The 20,015-nt window shown below is 46.6% G+C and overlaps 1 protein-coding gene across 1 annotated transcript in view; it reads left to right on the top strand.

Moving 5' to 3' along the window:
• Rab31 (RAB31, member RAS oncogene family) overlaps positions 1–19,670 on the top strand; it is a 120,670-nt gene extending 101,000 nt beyond the window's left edge. The window contains exons 6-7 of the mRNA XM_050153521.1: positions 2,888–2,997; positions 16,900–19,670. Of these exons, the coding sequence (XP_050009478.1) occupies positions 2,888–2,997; positions 16,900–16,997 (208 nt within the window). The 3' untranslated portion in view covers positions 16,998–19,670. The remainder of the gene's footprint in view (positions 1–2,887; positions 2,998–16,899) is intronic.
• Positions 19,671–20,015: the final 345 nt, after the last annotated feature.

Genomic DNA, 20,015 nt, shown 5'->3' with positions numbered 1-20,015 from the left:
ATGCTACTGTGTGCAATCTCTCCAGTGGGTTCTCTGAAGCGTTGTGTGATTGCCATCTGCCCCAACTCATGCACAGAGAGACGGGCGCAGGTAGCAGAGTTAACTGCCTCTCCTTCAGGCAGAGGTGCCCTGTCTCTGTATATGGGTTAATAAAGACTTCAGGATGAAATTTAGAAATAGGCTAACATGCTAAACCAAACACCCTCAGGAATCTTCCACATGCAAAGAACTTGCCAACAAAAACTTCGGAGGCCAGAAGCTCCTCGGGTAGGGACAGCTAAGCGGATGCTTCAGTGACTCTAGTAAGGAAAACCTAGGAAGTGACCACTCCGAAGGATAAACCTAGGAAGTGTCTTCTGTCTGACTTAGTCTTGGGACAACTGCTTTTAGTGTGGCAGGTTCTAGTTGGACCCTTCTACAGCTAGGACCTGGGAAGTTTTCCTGTCTTATGTTTGGGACTTGTCCTCGTTGTTGTTGGTGGCAGGTGTTTTGTTTGCTTTTGTCCACTTGACAGAAGCTAGGGACATCTGGGAAGAGGAAGTTCAGCATGGAGAAAGTGCCTGTAACTGATTGGTCTGTAAGCAAGTCTATATAGGGGATTTTCTTGATTGATGATTGATGTCTGAGGGCCCAGCCCACTGAGAGGTATAAGACAGCCACGGGGAGCAGGCTCGTCAGCAGCACCCCTCCATGGCCTCTGCTTCAGCTCTTGGCCAGACTTCCCTCACGGGTAGACTAGGACTGGGACATGGGAGCCAAGCAAGCCCTTTCCTCCCTCCCCCAAGTTGCTCTGGTCAAGGTGATAGAAGCAAACTTAGACAGACTTCATAAGGAATATGAGTCCCGATATACACATTCCCGGACAACTTCTCACACCTGTTGTGTGAAGGAGGGGAGAAGAGGGGAGGAGATGAATTCCCGGGGTCTGCTTCCTGCCTCCTCTCACTTCTTTTCTGCTGTCACTTTATTCCAGTACAATATCTCTTGCTTCCAGCAGTAGAAGAGCTTCCAGATTCTTCTTTCTAACTCCCTAGTCCCTAACCCATTTTCTGCGTTGTGTTTTCCATAATTGTAGCGGTATCCCTATCTCTTTCTGTCCTTCAAAATTCACTGGACACAAAGCAGGCACGGTGTGCCTTCCTCCCTCCCTGCTCCAGTTCCGCTGGACTCCCTTTGTCTCAGCACCAGTCATTCTGACCTCCTTTTGTCCTTCCTACTCTGCCATTCATGTGTGAGCACCAAGTCACCCAGGCAGTACTGGATATGGAATCTGTCCTTAAGAATATCAGGAAATGTGTACACACTCCCTTTTCTGGGCCTTCATGGTCACACTCCAAGAAGAGTTCCCTGATTCCCCTCTACATGGACCGTGCTCCACCCCCCCTCCCCCAACTCCTCAAGTGTGGTGTTGCAGTGTGAATTCAAATGTCCATGGATGTGTTTTGTCTCCGGTCTAACATGCAGATCCTTAAAGCAAATCTGCCCTAGCCCCCGGAGGAAGGCCTGGATTCAACAGCCACTCATTAAACATTCACTAAGTAAGCACACAGAGTTTGGAGACTAAGAACTGTTGTCTTTATCTTGGGAGCTACCAAGGTATCTTCACACTGAAAACAGATCAGTTACTTCCTTTTTAGATTGCTATGCCCTGAAGCTCTGGTAAGAAACGTCTATGAAAGGTTAAGGTTTGGACATGCCAAGGTGCGTCATGGTCACAAGATTTTCATTGCCGACCATCAGATCATGTCGGATTTTATGTTTGTGCTGTCTCTTAGTGTCCTCTGGGGTTAGTTTTTGGAGCTCAGCAGGCTCCAGAGTCCACAGGTGCTCCAGCCCCTTAGTAGCCACCTCCCCTCCCTGGCATGTTAAATCATCTCCGGAGTATTTATATGAGTGTGATGTAAATGCTGTATGTGTTCATTGCTTTCCTATCGCTCTCATAAAGCACCGTGACCAAAGGCAACTTGTAAAAGGAAGTGTTTAATTAGGCTTGTAGTTCCAGAGGGTCAGAGTCCATGACGGTGCCGGAGTAGCTGAGAGCTCATCTCTTGGTCTGCAAACAGAAAGCAAGAGAGTTCACAGCGAATGTCACCTTTTGAAACCCCAAAGCCTGCCCCCAGTGACACACCTCCTCTAACAAGGCCACACCTCCTGATCCTTTCCAAAGAGTCCCACCAACTGGGGACCGAGCATTCAAACGTAGGAGCCTCTAGAAGCCTTCCTCATTCATTTTCACTGTGTCAATAGCTTGTTGTACAGCCATCATTTAGGAAGTCGTTTGGTGTATTTTTTTTTTAGCCGCCATTACTTGCGTACATGGATGTTGAACCTTCAGTTGTGTCAAAACTGTCATATGTGACATATGTCAAAAGCTATACACTAGTGCACACACAGTATATTGTTAATGTTGAGTCATGTTATAGAAAAGAAAGGTTGAAACTAGCCTGCCATAGTCTGTAACAGAATACCACTGGCTGGATGGTTTGTGCAAGATAGACAGACTCACAAATTTGGAGCCTGGGAAATTCAGTATCAAGGCACCTTTCAGTATCACTGGCAAGTCTGATGGTTTCGATTCCAAGAAAGTGTTTGCATTGTGTTGGCCCATGGGAAGGAGAGCTCCTATCTTCACAGGGGAAAGGGCAAAGAGGCAGAAGTGGGGTTGAATTCAGTCTTTCATTGATCCCAACTCTCTAGCTTAATCCTCTTAAAGACCAGTTTCTAAGGTGCCCCCCCCATAGGTCTTCAGTCCCTGATGAATGGTGAAGTTACCATCCTGTAGGAAAGCCAAGGTGCTGTTTCCACGAGGGGTGTTTCTCTGCTTCCTTGAGTATTCATGGTTCACAAGCAAGCATTCGTTTGTTGACGGGCTTGACCTCTTTTCCAGGGAGGTGCCCCTGAAGGATGCTAAGGAATATGCTGACTCCATAGGTGCCATCGTGGTGGAAACAAGTGCGAAGAACGCCATTAATATCGAGGAGCTCTTTCAAGGAATCAGTAAGTGTCACGTTTGTATTTTCAGCCTAATTTCGCTTGCATGGCTCTGCTTTGGGAGTCAAACATGAACCTTTGAATTTATTGGGTGCTGTCAACAAGCCCTGAAAATGTGATTGAAACTCACCCTGGGAGCCCCTATGACTACGAGCATATTTACACTCACCTCTTTTGTGTCTTTTATTTCTTTTTAAGGAGTGTGATGGTTGGCTTTCATTTTATCTTTTTAAAAATGGATTTTTAATTGAAATCGAATTATGTCACCCCCTTCCCCCTCTTCCTCCCTCCAGCTTCTCTGGGGTGCTCTTCCTTCCACTCTCTCCTGAGTCCCCCACCATTCTCAAGTTGATAGCCTCTTTTTCCTTGATTATTTTTCTTCCATATGGTACGTATATGTATGTATATGTATGCCCAAGCATGTAAATACAACCCACTGAGTCCATTTTTGTTGGTGGTGTGTATATGGTTTCAAGGCTGACCACTCGTCATGGGGTCATGGGACAGTCAGTAGGTGAGCTCATCCCTGGGGTAGGCGATTCTCCTTCCCCCAGGGGCATTAATTGTAGTTCCTCCTTTAGGGGTGTTTCCCCATTTCCACTGATACTGCCATTGTTCCAGGCTTGTTTATACAGCCATTTTTAAGAGAAACTGCTTCGTCTCAGACATCTAAAGGTCTCTAATTCTGTGCCTTGTTCTCTTCCTCTTGTTTTGGGGATGAAAATGACAATCATGCCAAGAACAGAATATATACTTGTTATTACATTTGTAATTACACTTACAACAAAAAAATTATATGCTGTGGCGTTTATTTAGTATTTTGATGGCAGAGATGAAGTAGATGATGGTGTGGTGGAAGTCCTTCCATTAAATCAGATGGCTACGCAAACAAAGTGAGGGATCCCTCTCGTGATTTATTTTGTCAAATAATTGTTCACAAAACATGTTTCCCTCTCATGTGACCTGAGGCTTCCTCTGTGAAGACTGTGTTAGTTTCTTTACTTTTGTTCATGACAAGTGAGAGCTCCAGGTCAGCCAGCTCTGGGTCATGTTGTCCCTCTCTGTCATTGTGGTGTTTTCCCTTGAGCGGCTGTATAACCTCAGCTGTTTTACCTTGGATGGCTACGCTGACACATCTGTCTGCCGCTGGGAGGGTTCAAGCATAACAGATCTCTCCGTCATAAACTCTGGCCATGACACGTGTTCGGAGAAATGCCTGCTGACCCACAGGTCCAGGAACTGTTGAAAGCCCCAGAAGTTCATCAGTGTGTTATCCGAGGATGGGAGAAGTCTCCATATTCAGTGAGATGTTACCATTGCAAGGCCTGGGAACTCTCTGTGGGAGGATCAGAATGCTTTTCAGTTATCAGCTCTCCTCAGATGCCCCGACTCTGGGCAATTCCTACACACTAGCTTTCTCCTGCACCTGAGGCGGCTTTTGTTAAACTCAAGGCCAGTGGCTTCCAGGACAGAGCTGATTTCCATTCTTCTGGTTCCAGTCCATGACTCTGGATACTGAGAACAAACAACAGAGAAACTTTGGTTTGTTTGTGTTGGCCTAGAGGACTCCTAGGCAATGGAGAACTCTAACCTGGATTGTGTCCACTGTGGCAAAGTGTGCAAAAGAAAATGTGCAAAAGGATGATGATCCCCAACAGCCCTGGGCCCTGTCACCACAATGTCCCTGCTGTCTTTCCTTCCATCCCCCTCCTGATGCTATTTATACTTGCTACGGAGAAACCTCGAGCTCATTGTGCTGAATGGCTAATCTCCAGCTTGCTGGAGCTGTGATTTGGTGTTGGGCACCTCATGTTCTCATGGCTCCCCTTCTTCTTGTGATGGAGCTGTAGGAGCACATGCTCTCCGTACCTGTGTGCCTCTGAGAGACCTGGAGAGGTTTGATTTGAACTTCCTACTTTGGGCCCTTTAGTGCCCTAGAGTGATCTGATTCTTTGCCAGTGCTGTTAGGCTTTTCTGGTATGCTCACTTACTAGACATTTTCTTTTCAGAAGTGTTTTGTTTGCTTTATATTTCTTTTTATTTGTTTTGACATAGGGTTTCACTGTGTAGCCCAGGTTGTTCTTGAACTTGGAGCAATGCTCCTCCCTCAGCCTCCAGAAGCACTGGGATGGCAATCACAAGCCAACCCAACCATCTGCAGGCAGTTTCACTGAGCTAGCCTATTTCGTTACCCCAATGCCTCCGATTTCCAGCTCCTTGTGTTCTGTAGAGCCAGGTCACCTGTGTGGGCTTCAGCCAAGGCAAGGCAGGCAACAGACAGGAAGTTCTGTTTTATTTCTTTTTATCATGTGCCTCAAATTTACCTCCCAATTTCTCCATGGGGGTACTCTCTGAGCTTGATAAAAGTCAAATCAAGACCTCAAAAGAGTATTAACATCTCAGAACGATTTCTTTGTATAACTCGGCCACGATAAATCCCTTTTCATGCCAGGGGTCTTCATGGTTCACAGTGATGTGGGCTTTGAATAATTAGTTACTCATATTCTAGTGGTCGGCTTCGTTTAGAAAAACAGTCTTTTGCTTAAACATGGAGTAATTTCGGCTGCAGAGCAAGTCCTACATAAGCCCGTGTCTCTTCTTCTTCCATGTTAAATGAGCAGATGTTTGCATCTGTGTATTATCCTCTAGTTATAGACACTTGGCAAAGAAAGCTTGTAGACACATCCATCATATCTACATCCATTATCTGTCTGTCCCTCACCTCTGATCTATATGCCTATTCCACTTGCTTCTGTTGTCTGTAGCTATGTATCAGTGTCTATCCAGCTATACTTCTAGCTGTCACCGTCCACCTGTCTGTCTATTTTCCATCTCTTTCCGTTTGTCCTAACCATCTATCTCTGTCCACCCCGTCCTTGTATATCTGTCTCTCTCGATCCATCTGTCAGTCTGTGTATTATCTCTACACACCTACTTTTACCTCAGCCTCTTCCAACCCCATTTCTGTGAGCTCGGATGCCTTCCTTTTGCTACTCTTTCGGGTGAATTGCTTCAAAATGGGGTTTTAGAGCCACGTTACAGGTTAATTTAAAACAGAATTTCAAACGACACCTGAGCGTACTGCAGCAGACAGTTCATGTCTTCCCTTCTCACGGTTCCTACTTATATTACGGGCGCTCCTACCCCAGCTTAAAATAGAGCTGGAGACTGCTGACACCTGTGCTCTCAGAGCGATGTTGCGGAGACAAACATGCCCGGGAGAAAAGATGCAATAGAAACCAGGAACAGGCGCGAGAATAACAGCCTCTTTCAAAAGTGTGCTTAAACCAAATCGCTTCACACCGACGTGGATGAAGAGACAAACGCACTTCTTTTGTATTCCCATGGTGTTCATAAACCAGAAATGAGACAACTGTGTTCTGTGAGCATACGCCAATACATTTTCTAACTGCAAACTTTGCTCACCAAAATGTTCTGTCTTTTGAAGACCACAGCTGTCCTGGAAAGGGACCTTGCCGCTGTTCTGGCCTGGTTGGTCCATCTGTTCTGTGATGCTATATCCCCTGGCGTCTGTTCTTCCAGGCTGCTCTCCTCTAGGGCCCATCTTCAGACCTACTTGACGCTGCTGTGTCGGGTTCATTCTCTGCTTCACATTTACCCAGGGGCTGTTCATATTTTTTTCTTGGCTAAGAAAATAATTGTACACTTGATTTTAAAAAACTGGTATAAGAAAACACAAAGATTATTCTGTTGTTGCTCAGCTTTTTGCAGTGTTAAAAACCCACAATAACAGATGTGGATGCCTTCCGGGGGCACTGCACAATGCTCTCTCTAGATGTGGGAGGAAATCCAGGATCGAGGGGCTGGGACTTCAACTCTCCTTCTTATCAGTCGCTGACCCTGGGCCACAGAGGAGGCCCTACCTCCTCCTTCCATCGAATTCTCCCTCCACGAACCTTTCATCCGTTCTAGTTCTCCCTAACCTTGCACGTGAGCTTATTCCTGGTCTCTTTCGCAGTCTTGACATGTGTGTTCCGTCTCCGCGTGATTCTCCAAATGGCTATATCAATGTGTAAGGTCTCCAGCAGCAGTTTCTTTCCACATTCTTCATGGAGCTGACACAAGCCAACAATATAGAGCTAAACTCACAGTTTGAGTTTAGATCTCGACCTCATCTCAGAATGTTCTAGAAAGTAACATTTTCATGGACTCACCAGATCAAAAAAAAAAAATCTAATTACTTTTCTGTGGTGACTTAAGTTTGAATAACACCAATGAATTGGACACGTCTAGGATCTCTTGTTTCGTCTACTCAGAAAATACACAGTGTACGCTTTTATGAACTTGCAGTCCTGCCAGACCTCGTGGTGAGCAACAGACACTGATGGCAGTGCTGGGAAACCCAAGGGCGAGGACGGTAAGAATGACAGGTAGGGACTGGAGGCTGGCGAAGACCGCCTCCCTAAGGACACAGGTAATCTGAGGCTGAAAAGGGAGGACCCAATACGTGCTCTGAAGAAGATTAACCCGGGACAGCGGTAGTTAAGTCCTAGAAATAGAAACGGACGTGTGGGATCAGCTGGGGGCGGCAGTGGGAGATGGGAGCTGGAGACGGGCCTTGCAGGGAAGAATGGATGTGATATTCCCAATGCAGTGGAAAGTCCCAATGCACTCATGTTTCAAGCAAGTTAACATTGCAAACACCTTCCTCCTTAGAAGAAGGAATGTCTAGGCAATGCTCAGTCAGCTGGGATGATCAATGAATTTAGGACAGAGGAAACAGGAGCTCAGTGGTGGTGTCAGCCGCGGAGGGAAACCGCTCAACACTGCTGGCTCTAGCAGCCTGAGGAGACTTTCCTCTTCTTAGATGAAGCCATGATCTTCACTTAGACTTGGGAAAATAATTTTAGAAGGGGGCAATGAGGTGGCTTGAATGAGCCGTGTCCCCCACAGGCTCGTATGTCTGAGCATTTGACCCCCAGTTGGTGGCGCTGTTGAGGAGGTTATGCCCAAGGTGGGAGGTGGAGCCACGCTGGAGGAGGTGTGTCACTGGAGGCCGGGCTTTAAGAATGTATGGCTTCACCCCTACTTCATCTTTGCTCTCTCTGCTTTGTGTTTGTGTCTGGAGGTGTGATCTCTCGGCTTCTTGCTTCAGCCTCCTGCTGCCACACCTCCCCCACTACTCTGGACTCTCTCCCTCTGGAACCAGGAGCCCAAATAAACCCCTTCTTCCATTAGGTGCTTTTTTGTCATGGCGTTATAATTTTTTTTCTCCTGAAAAATACCCTGGAGATTTTGAGGGCGTTGGACTTTGGCTTCTTTGTTTTGGGGTATTTCTTGTTAGTATAAGAACAAATGAGAAATGCTTTGGTTTTGAATGTGTCACCAGGAGCTCTCTCCGACCTCCCTTAGACTCTCTGGCCCCTTGGGAACTCAGTGGAGAGCACTCAGGTGAGCTGCAGAGTGTAGTGTAGAGGATGGGCAGCCTTTGTTAGAGGATGGGCAGCCTTTATTAGGTGGTGGTGTGGGGCATTTTGAACAGACAAGAATGGCCAAAGAGTCTATTGTGTCCATCTGTATTTAGGCAGGCTTTTTACCATTTTTTCCTTCCTTCCTTCCTTCCTTCCTTCCTTCCTTCCTTCCTTCCTTCCTTCCTTCCTTCCTTCCTTCCTTCCCTCCTCTGCCCCCCAAGTGCTGGGATAAAAAGCTTGCACCACCACCACCCAGCCCTTTTGACCATTTCTAATCCTCTAGAACAGACTGCTTCTCCTGAGGGGGCATTTTCCTGTCAATCCAGGTGGCTGACTGGCTGACGGGTCCATCTGAATTAACTCTTAGGAGAGAGGACCTCAGTGTGTCCTTGCTCTTTACCAAGAACTCCATTATTTGTTAATCTCAGAAGGGCGCGTCCCCACCCAGGGCCACATGCTATGACTCAGATCCTATCCCTTTGACCAGCAAACAGAGTCCTGCGGTTTCAGTTCCTGGGCTTTCTGATCTGGGGTCTTTAAGGTTGGGGGGGGGTCCATCCTCAATGTCCTTTCAAGCCTGCTGATATCTAACCAGCCACCTGTGTGCTGTTCTTAAAGCACAATCAACTTAAGATGAAAGCAGCCCTGGCTGGGGGATTAGAAAGCAGGAAAGATGGAACGGATCTTGTTCTGCAATCATTGTTACACGGCGTGCCGGCTAGTGTATGTCCACTGGGTTTTGTAATTCTTTCGTACTTTCTCAGTTTAGAGTATGTTAAAGAAATTTGGAAGAAAAACAAAACCTTTGAAATTTTTGTAACAGCACAGCAAGCTGTCAGTGAAGATAAAGCCAAGGACAGTCCCTTCTTTATCATCAAAAAAGTTAATTCAGCAGAGAAGGCACTGCTACGGGAAACTCTCACCCCAGCAGTTCTAAGGGATTCTCAGCTGTACGAAGCACAGTGTCGTTGACCCTCATGTCTATGGGGTTTAGCTGTAGGACCCTCGGGGGACAAAATCCACAGATGCTCGAGTCCCTATCTGAACTACTGTAGCATTTGTGTGTGAGCACACATCCCCCATGTACCCCCTCATCTCTGGATTACTTATCCCAACCATGGTCAATGCTCTATAAATAGTTGTGACACCGGGTTGTTTAGGGACTAACGACAAGAATCTGTGTGTGTTCACTATAGACACCGCCATCAGAGGCCTAACTGTGGTTTGGATGGACAGTGCAACCAACCACGAATCAAAACCTGAGAAACGGACAGATACAGCGACCAGCTATAGTGGTGCTTCCCATGTGTGGGGCTCTTGTTCCTTGCCTGGAATAGCTAAAATGTGCGGTAACTCACCGGTGTTCCATTCACCACGAGGTGGGCACTGTGCCATCTGTCCGTTACTATGAGGACTCCATCTTGTGACTTGCTGTGTCTCACAGCCAGAGAGTAGGAGGCCAGTGCATGGAGTCACATGCTCCCAGCTTTAAGTCTGGCTGTCCCTGACTCCTGACTTTGTACAGCAGTTTTCTTGTAATATTATCCGCACTAGGAGAAAACAGGAAATGACTAAACTGCCCTGAAGTTGAGAAATAGTTTTTTTTTTTTTTTACCTCTCAAATCATGGCACACTAATATAAACCAGTGCTTTAAAATGATGCGACTCTTGTTCCTGACCTAAAAAGACACATCGTGAAATAAACGCTAGAGAGTACTGTATATACAATTCTGATTTCATAAAATCAAACTGTATAAAATATAATAAATAGTGCATTCTTCCAAGACTCTCTTTCTTGTAAGGTTGCCTGTTAAATTGCTAACCATAGCTACTTTGTACCAGTGCATTCCTGACAACTTTGGGAAATGACTTTCTTACAGAAAATGTCAAACTTACAGAAGACAAGTCAATTGAATCATCATGAACACATAAACAACCAACACGCCCTGTCTCTACTCTCCCCACCCTATACTGCTTTAAAGGGAGTCTCAAACATTACTCTCATCTGTAAATATTTTGAATTTAATTATTGTTAGGTAAATAGGCCAATTCAGTAGTTGTCAGGCTGATGGAGTGTCCTAGTTAGGTTTCTGTTGCTGTGATCAACACCATGACCTAAAACAGGCAGGAGAGGAAAGGGTTGATTTCACGCTCTATACAGTCTGTTGTGAAGGGAAGTCTGGACAGGAGCTTAAGGGAGGAGACTGAAGACAAAAATGGATGGAGAGGCCTGGAGGAATGCTGCTTATTGGCTTGTTCCTCCTGGCTTGCTCGGTTTTCTTTCTTATACACCTCAAGGCCACCTGCTCAGGGATAGCTCTCTTCACAGTAGGCGGGGCTCTTGCATATCAATCATCAATCCCTAAACACTCATAGGTTTGCCTACAGGCCAACCTTATGGGGCATCTTCTCAGTTGAGAGCCCTTCTTCCCAGACTCCTTTAGCATGGGTCAAGTTGACAAAAACCAGGACAGGGAGGGAATAAGGCATGGGGATTTTTTTGGGCAGCGAGACAATTTGATGCTGGGAAGCACATCATTGAACATTTATCAAAACCCACAGGATGTATGACGGAGAGAACCCTATGCTAAAACTGTGGGCTGTAGTTAGCAATAGTGGGTTAATATTAGCTCACCATTTGGAACTGGCATTTTATACTAAGGCAATACATCAACAACAGGAGCTGGGTGAAGAAGACAGATACGCAAGAGCTAAATTTCTCATTTTTCTCTGTAAACCAGAAAATTGTTTTAGAAAAAGCATCAGTTTCAGGAAGGAAAGGGGAAGGGGGCTTTTCATTTTTTCATTGCAAAAGTCTTCCTATTGAAGTCACTCCCACTGGACTCTGACAGGGATTGCTGTTGAAGTCCTTAGGTTGGTAGCCAATGGGAACAGGCCCTTTCTCCCTCTTGTTTTGTAGCATGGCCAAAACTTTGGTTCCCTAGGCATTTTTAAAAATGTTTCTTTTTTTCAAACCAGGATGTATTAGATATTGTTAGGACATATTTGAACACAGTGTGTTTTTGTGGCTAATGTTTATTTTGTAGCCATGCTGGGCAAGCCCTCTACCCTTGCCTGGCTCCCTAGATTTACCTTAACTTCCGGGGTTGGGGATCTCTCCTTTCACATTCTCATCCCTGCTCAGTTGTCGGGTCTTGCCTGGGGTTTCCTCACGGCTCTCTCTGCCTCTTTCCTTCCCACTTTTCTCAACGGCCCTTAGTGTAGCTCTCAGAATCCTGGACCAGAGCTTTCTGAGATTTTCCTCGCCAAGTGCAGCATCAGCCTCCTCTTCCCTTCTGCTCCTTTGTAGAATCCAAACTCATGCCTCACCTCAGACTCTTTATCCTAATGGTGAAAGTTTCCCTTTTATTATTTATTTATTTAGCATCCTGACTGCAGTTTCTCTTCCCTCCTCTCCTTTTAGTTTTTTCTCCCTGCACCTCTTCTCTGTCCCCACCCCATCCACGTCTCCTTTCTATTTAGAAAAAGGCAGGCCTCCCACGGGTATCCCCAAAACATGGTGTATCAAGTTGGCGGGGGAGTGAGTGGTGCATGCCTTTGATCCCAGCTCTTCCGAAGAGGCAGATGGATCTCTGAGTTTGTGGTTAGACTGAGCTATTTAGTGAGTTCCAGTACAGTCAGGGCTACAAAGAGACCCTGCCTCAAAATTGAAACTAAACAAAAAGGTCTTCTAGTATCATCTCTGTTACAGTAACCAGAGGACAATTGCTAGAAGTGACCCCTGGTCACATGTGAGCCACAGCAGTGTTCCTGAAAGACCACCTCTCCCAAAGCAGAAGCTTCCAGGCCGTTATAAAGACTTAAGTCCTGCCGAGCCCTAGCAAGCCTGATCAAGCACCAGTCTGGATGATTCAGAGAATCAAGACCAGCTACAGTTACATAGCAACGTCTAGACACATTTGACACGGAAGGAAAGAGACCCGAGCCATCAGAGAATGGAGTTAAAGGAGGGCCGACTGCGGAACGGCAGAAGCTGGAGCGTGCAGAAGTGGGGCTTATCAGTAAGAGCAGCTGTAGGGAACACACTGCTCCATTCTTCGTGTGCCTTTGCGCAGCTGCCCTAGCCGAGCTGGCCTAAACTCAGAGGCTTGGAATTCATTTCCACATTTTGCATTCCAAAGGAAGTGTTTGTAAAACATGTTTTTCTCCTGGACTGTCGACTTTCAGGAAAACTAGGAGGAAAAAAAGTCTTTTTAACTCCTTTCCAAGAGAATCTTACACAATCCAAACCGTGTTAGAATAAACACACTGGTCTAGGGTTCGTGTTCAAGAACAGCTTGTTGGGGAGGTTGCACCCTCGGAGGACACTCTACGGGGAGCAGAAACTTTCAGAGGACAGTCTGAGCCTGTGTAGATGTCATCTGTATGTTTTAGCTCACTTCCGTGTTCAGGTAAATAAATCCCGTGAACTGTGTTCCAGGGAGTCTCCTTGGTGCGGGGAGTCTCCTTGGTGCGGGGAGTCTCCTTGGTGCGGGGAGTCTCCTTGGTGCAGAATGCCGTGGCCACTTTCCAGGACCATTCTTTTGTTTGGGAACATTTACCCAGCAAGTCCTAAATGCCTCAGAGCACAACACGGGAGCTGGCACTGTGGTGTTTCCACAGTGGTGTTTGCTCAGCTCTCCAAGGGTGCTTGGCTCGTTGCTGGGATTCAGTTCTCTGTCTCACTTTAAAGTGGGTGCGCCTCAGCACCACCCTGTTTGAGGTTGGAACTATGTGATGCTCCCAAGCAGTGTGGTCTCCAAATCAACAGGATTCCCTTCTGACTGAACCTCGAGACTCATCCATGCCTCCTGGCCATGGATCCTAGGCATTTCTTTCCATGCAAAGACCACTGAGCCCTGGCTGGAGCCTGATACTGCAGGGAATCCCTACGGGTTTCCGGCGTCCCATGCCTGTCAGTAACGGCCATATATAGTGTGTAGGAGTTGTCAAGTTTACTGTCTCACGTGTTTTTCATAGTGGAGGGGAGAATTGCTCATGGATTTTTATATAACTGGTCCAGGCTCATTGAACTGATTTGCTAATCTCAAAATGCTTTCTACCCAAAGATAAAAATGAAGTCTGAAAGCCGGGCGGTGGTGGTGCACGTCTTTAATCCCAGCACTCTGGAGGCAGAAGCAGGTGGATCTCTGAGTTCGAGACCAGCCTGATCTACAAGAGCTAGTTCCAGGACAGGCTCCAAAACCACAGAGAAACCCTGTCTCAAAAAAAAAAAAAAAAAAGAAGAAGAAGAAGAAGAAGAAGTCCGAAGAAATTGATTTTGCCTTTGAGAAACATAGCCACTCTCCCTCATCCACAGTGTCAGTAGCAACCATAGCCTGAAAGCACTGCAAAATGGAAATCCCAGAAAAGGAATTCACGTTTTAACTTCCAACACAACCTGCTGTTATAATCGTTCAGATTTATGACTTGTTGCTTTATAAATCTCTTAATATATCTAATTTGCAGGTGAGTCCTCAGTGTACGTGGTTAGGAGAGGGAGGGAGCTAAGTGTTCAGTGTTCTCTACGGTTTCAGCTGACCGTTGGGGGCCTGGTCTCGAGGCCTAACTTCTGTGGATTAAGGAGGTGTGGCAACAGAAGTAGTGTTAGGAGAGAATGTAGTCAACAACAACAATCTAAAAGGGCTGAAAATTGGGGGAGGGGGAGGGAAATGGGAGGCGGTGGCGGGGAAGAGACAGACATCTTTAATAAATAAATAAACGGAAAAAAATAAAAATAAAAAGGCTGCAAACCCTCCCCCACCTAGACTACAAGCAGCCAGAGGGAGAAAAGCCCATGTCTGTCTGAAGGGTTTGGAGCCTAGTGGCCCAGTGCTTTTCCGCCTACGCGTTCTCCCAGCTCGCTATCTCATTCCCAAAAGTCTCTTTATCTTTCTTAACAAGCTCTCTCGCTTCTGTGACTGACTGTGCGTCCTTGGTGCAGCTCTTTGTCCTTGCACACAGGCACCCAGGAACCTCAGTGGGTGCCTTCGGGACTTGGCTCTGCGCTCTAACAGGAGGACCATTGTATCTAATTCTCACAAGGCTCCAGATATTATGAATGGCCAAAGAATCTGGCAGCTCTCAGCAGCCACGTTTGGCAACTGGCTTGAAAGCGTTGCCAACGGTTTTGAGCACAGGCAAGGAGGCTGTTTGCACAGACAGCGCCAACGCCTGCTGTCTACTGGGGAAAAGGTGAGAACAGGAGAGGTGGAGGAAGGATGGCGGTGTGGACGGACTGGCACCCGTCGCTCCTGGTGTGCTCACGGTGCGCACTCTGTTTCTAGGTTTCCGCTCTTCCTGCATTACTTTAATAAGCATCACATGTATGTGCTTTATCTCTATTGGAGGCCCTTCATGTAGAGGGCATGATGGAGTCCCGAGGAGGGGGCCTGAAAGACGAGCGCAGTGTAGCTGCTGTTGGTGTTCACAGGAGACAGCAGGAACGTGTCTGTTGGACATGGTTGTCGTTGTCACAAACGCTAATTTGTTGTTTTTGTTGTTGGCTTTTCAAGACAGGGTTTCTCTGGGTAGCTTTGGCTTTCCTGGAACTCACTTGCTCTGTAGACTGAGGGCCTCGAACGCAACAGAGATTTGTCTGCCTCTGCCTCCCTAGTGCTGGGACTAAAGGCGTGCCCCACCATTGCCTGGCTCACATGCTAACATTTTAATTCACCCGTATTCATCAGTAAATAGTTCCTATCTTTTAAGTCAACCGATTTGTATTAGTCAGTCTTATCCAAGAAATTCAGATGCAAAAGCTTAAAATACTTATGTAATATTATTTATTTAAGTAACAGTGTAGCTTGACACCTTTGGGCCTCTGAACACATGACTGGCTTGAGGAACAGGCAGTATTTTATTGGCAGGATCCTTTGAGCGGGTGCTTTCTTTTTTTATTTACTACTTTAGGTGGACTAAGTAGTAAATATAAGGACATTTTTTAAATTTTATTTTTAGCTTGCTTTCAATTGTGACTAGGAGTGGGGAGATGTCTCGAAGAGGGAAGTATAATACTGAAGATCCTATTGTTTCTGCTGAACTCTTGAGAACGGCCTACAAAAGTTTTGTGTAGCTCATTGGCCGTGCAAGATAGCAGACGTGGCCATAGATATTGAGAATTCTACTTCTGTCTGTATCACACGGGCATTTCTGCTGTTAACCTTGAGTTGGATGTCAGAGGGTTTATGCCTGTGCTTCAGTTTTATTGAACATCTACATCCCTCTGTCTGCACAACGCGCTCTGAAAATAAAGCCTCTGAAATCACACCTCGCCTCTTATGCTAAGGGCCTTCTGCCTTTGGGTCTTCTGGCTCTGCACTTGGTCTAAACAGGGAGCATATGTTTGCCATAAAAGCAAAAGCAAGAGTCTTTTTTTTCCTTTGGAAACAATTTCCCCTTCAACCACTTGTGTGTTTGTGTGTTTTAATCTTCCATTTTAGAGCTAGTGTTTCCCCCCCTTTTTTTTCCACAAAGAATAGAAAAATGAGAGAGAGAGAAAGAAAGAGACGGTGGGAAGAACACAGTGCTGAGGATCCCCGGAAAATGCATGCGTGGGTTATAGTAAAAAGCACCGTTTGGTTTTGACATAGCCTTCAGCAAAGTCACAGAAAGTGGGGATGACAGCGGATATTATAAGACTTGTTGGGAAGTATCAAAGCAGCGAGCTGCCTGTGCAGGCTGTTTCTAGGTTTCCCTGTGTGTTAGGAAAGTACCTCTGCCGAGGTGAAGTCCATCCACACGCTTGGTGTCCCGCCTGTGGCACATGTATAACCACAGAGACCATCAGATCAGCACAGGCCATTCAAAAGAACCCAGCTGGTTTGCTGTTGTTATTCCCTTTTCCTTTGTTTTTTTTTTATTACTTTGTGTTTATTTACAAAAGTTAAAATTCAATGAGGTTATTAAAATAAGGTTGCTTGTGTATGACATTAAAGCAGTGCATCCTGGGAAATGCGTCTCTGGGGCCTTCTGGCTAATGAGCCAAGTGCCCTCGCGGTGTAGGGCTGGTGAGCGGCGGCGAGCAGGCCGGTGGTATGCTATGAAGACTGCAGTTCCCAGCCCATTTCTTCTTTGTGGGAGGCAGCAAGGACAGACAGATGTTCGCTCTTACTGTTGAAGTCCAGGCCTGAAAGCAGGGCGGCTCCACGGGAAGGGTGCGGGCCCTGAGTGGTTGAGAAACGGGTTGATTTGCAGAGCGGGTGAATTCCTTCTGTTCCTGGGATGTTTGCCTGGCCCCGAAACTGCTGGTAATTCCCTTCACCTTTTAAACGGGAATGTGACGTCAAGTAGAAGAACTGGAAAGAAAAGAAGGGGAGAAGAGAGGAGTGGGGAGGGGGGAGGGAGGGAAAAAGAGACCAGGAAGGAAAAGAGGAAAGAGGTAGCCCCTCCCCCAAGTGCCGCTAGTTCCTTCACCCGAACAGGACCACCTTTTAAAATAAGAGAACTTCAATTTCGGCTTCCTTTTTGTCCGCAGGCCGCCAGATTCCACCCTTGGATCCCCATGAAAATGGAAACAGCGGAGGGATCAAGCTCGGGACCCAGGCCTTGCAAACCAGCCGGCGGTGCTGCTGACCCGAGGACCGTGGCCCATGGAGCACGAAGGAAGAAGCCAGAGCCCTCTCCAGTGTCCAGTGCGCACAGAAGGACCCTGCCCTCGGGACTAACTGCCTGTGGGAGAGCGAGCAGCATTGCATGCTGGGAGACCTGCAGAAAGCTGAGCAGGGAAGTTCCCTGAGAAGAGATTATAGAAAACTCTGGAAAACTCACTGTACTGCCACAACATGGCCTTTGGTTTCGGAAATGCACACGGCGAGGGGTTTATTTACTAGGTCATAGGTATAGTTGCCATTTTTTGTTGAAGAAATACTAGAAATCTTTAGATTTGTTCACAAACCTTGCTGTGCTGTTCTCCTCTGACTTCCCATGTCACCTAGTCAGAGTCCAGTGACTTCTCCAGGGCCAAGGCCTTCACTGGCCAGTCCACCAAAAGGCAAAGGCAATACAGAAGGTTCACCTTTAGCTGGCTTTAGGAGCTAAGCATTTATTAGTTTTCTGAGGGAAATCAGAAGCACAGCTGGACCATCATTTAAACTGAGACCTGGTCTTCTGCAAAAGAGGCAAAAGTAAAAGAAACTACTATCCGTGTCCCTTTTCATGTAATTGATGAACGTCCTTCTAAGGAATAGTCATACATAAACCAACCGAATCAGACTAGAACGTGACATGATTTTGGGGATGGGGAGGGCGGTTTAAAAGAGTTAAGTACTTGGTATGTAAGCAGTGGTAGGTGGAGGATATAAATAGCATCCAGGGTACCACCCAGCCTGCATCCTCTCTGTAGCAATGAGCGTCTCCTCCTGGAGATGATTAATTCACGGAGCATTGTTTTACTAGGAGCCTATGCCATGGTGTCATGTCTAAGGGAAAAAGCTAATCAGAGGATGTTGAGTCTAAATTGTAGGGCAAACTTCTATTAATAGCAGCCAATCGTGGGTTATAGCAAACTGGCCAGAGGAATGTTACCTCCTTAAAATTCTGGACCCCCAAAAAGTATAAAATCAGAAGAAATACTTTAAACTTTGCCAGCTTGGAGAGAAAGGCCACCAAGCAGACAGAGCCAGGTTCCAGGCACAGGCCGCGGTTGTCAGCTCCAGGATGTGGACTTCCTTGTATGTTCCTCCTGCGTCTCCCAGCTTGGGAGCTAATTGAACTAAAGAATAGGGAGGATAGAAAAGTCCTTGTCTTGATTCAAGAGTGTCCTGCAGTGTCCCGTCACAGGCATCTCAAGCACTGTTAGCAGACGGCTCCTGTATGCCATGACAGGGCCTTCTCAAGGACCGTCTGTGCCTGTCCCGTGTTGCCAACATCACTGGCTGACAGGATTCTATGTGCTGACAAAGACATTACTCTAATTGCTGCAGGTGAAACAAACAAACAAACAAGCAAAAAATAGAATTGGAACTGAAACGGCCTCTCTCCAGGTAGTATCAAGCTTGTGTTTGAACCTTCCTCTGTGTTAGGGAATCTTTTCCTGGGAGCTTGCATTTGTCTTGTTGATTGTCTAGATTTCCAAGCGGAGATGGTACTGTTCCCAGAAGAGAATGTCATGACTTAGGAGAGGCTTTGCAGTCTGACTGGGCTTCCCCTTGACCGTGAGCCACCCTGAGTATACTGGAGAAGCACATAAGAGAATGAAACCTCGCTCTTCCCAGGCTGCAGAGCCACTTATGTCAAAGCCAGGCAGACGCTAAGTATACCTATGTGTCACCGCCACCAACAAAGTGAGCATGTGGCACTTGGGGACACAAACATTCCCAACCATCTTGGGCCTTCTCTGCAGGTAGATGCTGTGGCCTTTGGTGCCTTTCTCCCCTTGGCCTGGGATTCCTTTTGGGTTGTTTCAACAGATAACCTTTAATCATAGAAACATATGCAAAGACCTACAATTGCTTCAGACACAGGATCTAGGATCCTTATCATGGTTCCCAAAATTTCCTTCCCAAACCTCATTTTCTTTCCTCTCCCACGTGGCAGGTTTGTATATGTGTAAATATGATGGATGCTGGCTACACCTACATGTAATCCATTTCAGAGTGTCTGGGTTGGCTCATGACCTTGTGTCTGTAAGTGAGGGACGCTTTCTCCGCAGAAACCCCTAAGGACAGCAGTAGAGTCGTGCAAATGTTTTATATAGGTACAGAATCGACTTGCCATTTTTTTTTAGTTAAAAAAATGGTACATTAGGGTACTGAATATGATGTTGCCTTGCAGACTAACCTGCATCCTAGCCAACAGTAAGGGCTGTGCCCAGTGGGAATCCCTCTCTTTCCCGAGGGAGGGTTGGAGGACGGAAATGTTTCCTCTGCCATTAAGGACCATGGTCTGTATAGGCGTTCCTCCTTGCCGCTCTGCAGCGGCGTTCAGGGCAGGGAGTAAGAAGCCAGCACCGGCCAAGAGCTCTGGCTGTGTTCAGACCTGATCATGCCTTTCACCATCATTGGGACACCCAGTGACCCGGCAGTCACGCCGTACAAGGACTGCCACCCTTCCTGGTGTTTTGGTGAAGGGTTTCCACTTGGGCTGGACCCAGGTTTTACACGTAGACGATCCCTCCCCAGACACCTAGGACCTTCGCGTCATATCCTCTGTTCTGTGGTAAAGCTTCTCCCCTGTGCTCATTTCTATCATTTGCTTTTGGTTTTAACCCATCTGTATGATTCGTACTAATAAATATTTTAAGTTTTACTGAGTATCTTTTTCTTACTGCAACCAGCGAGATGATTACCTAAAAGTCAATTCAGAATTAAAAAAAAAAAAACATGTAAGCCTGCGAAGACCTGGGGAAGAATATTCACTGAAGCCCTGCTGGCAATAGCTGGTTATCATCCACTGAGGAAACATAAATAAGGCATGGGTCACGTGATGAAGGCTGCGGGCTAGGATGGATGCATTAGCTATAATGTATCACCGTGGATCCCTGAGGAGAGTGGGGTGCAGGGCTTCACTGCCCCGAGCGAGCCACTCACAGGACTCTGTGGAATAGTCCTGGGTGGGTGTACGCTACAGAGTTTGGGAAATGGAACCGTGACC

This window comes from Alexandromys fortis, unplaced genomic scaffold (assembly GCF_014885135.2).
Source record: "Alexandromys fortis isolate MF-2015 unplaced genomic scaffold, M_Fortis_MF-2015_v1.1 scaffold_61, whole genome shotgun sequence".
NCBI classification, from domain to species: domain Eukaryota; kingdom Metazoa; phylum Chordata; class Mammalia; order Rodentia; family Cricetidae; genus Alexandromys; species Alexandromys fortis.
This window is presented reverse-complemented; position numbering and strand designations above follow the sequence as displayed.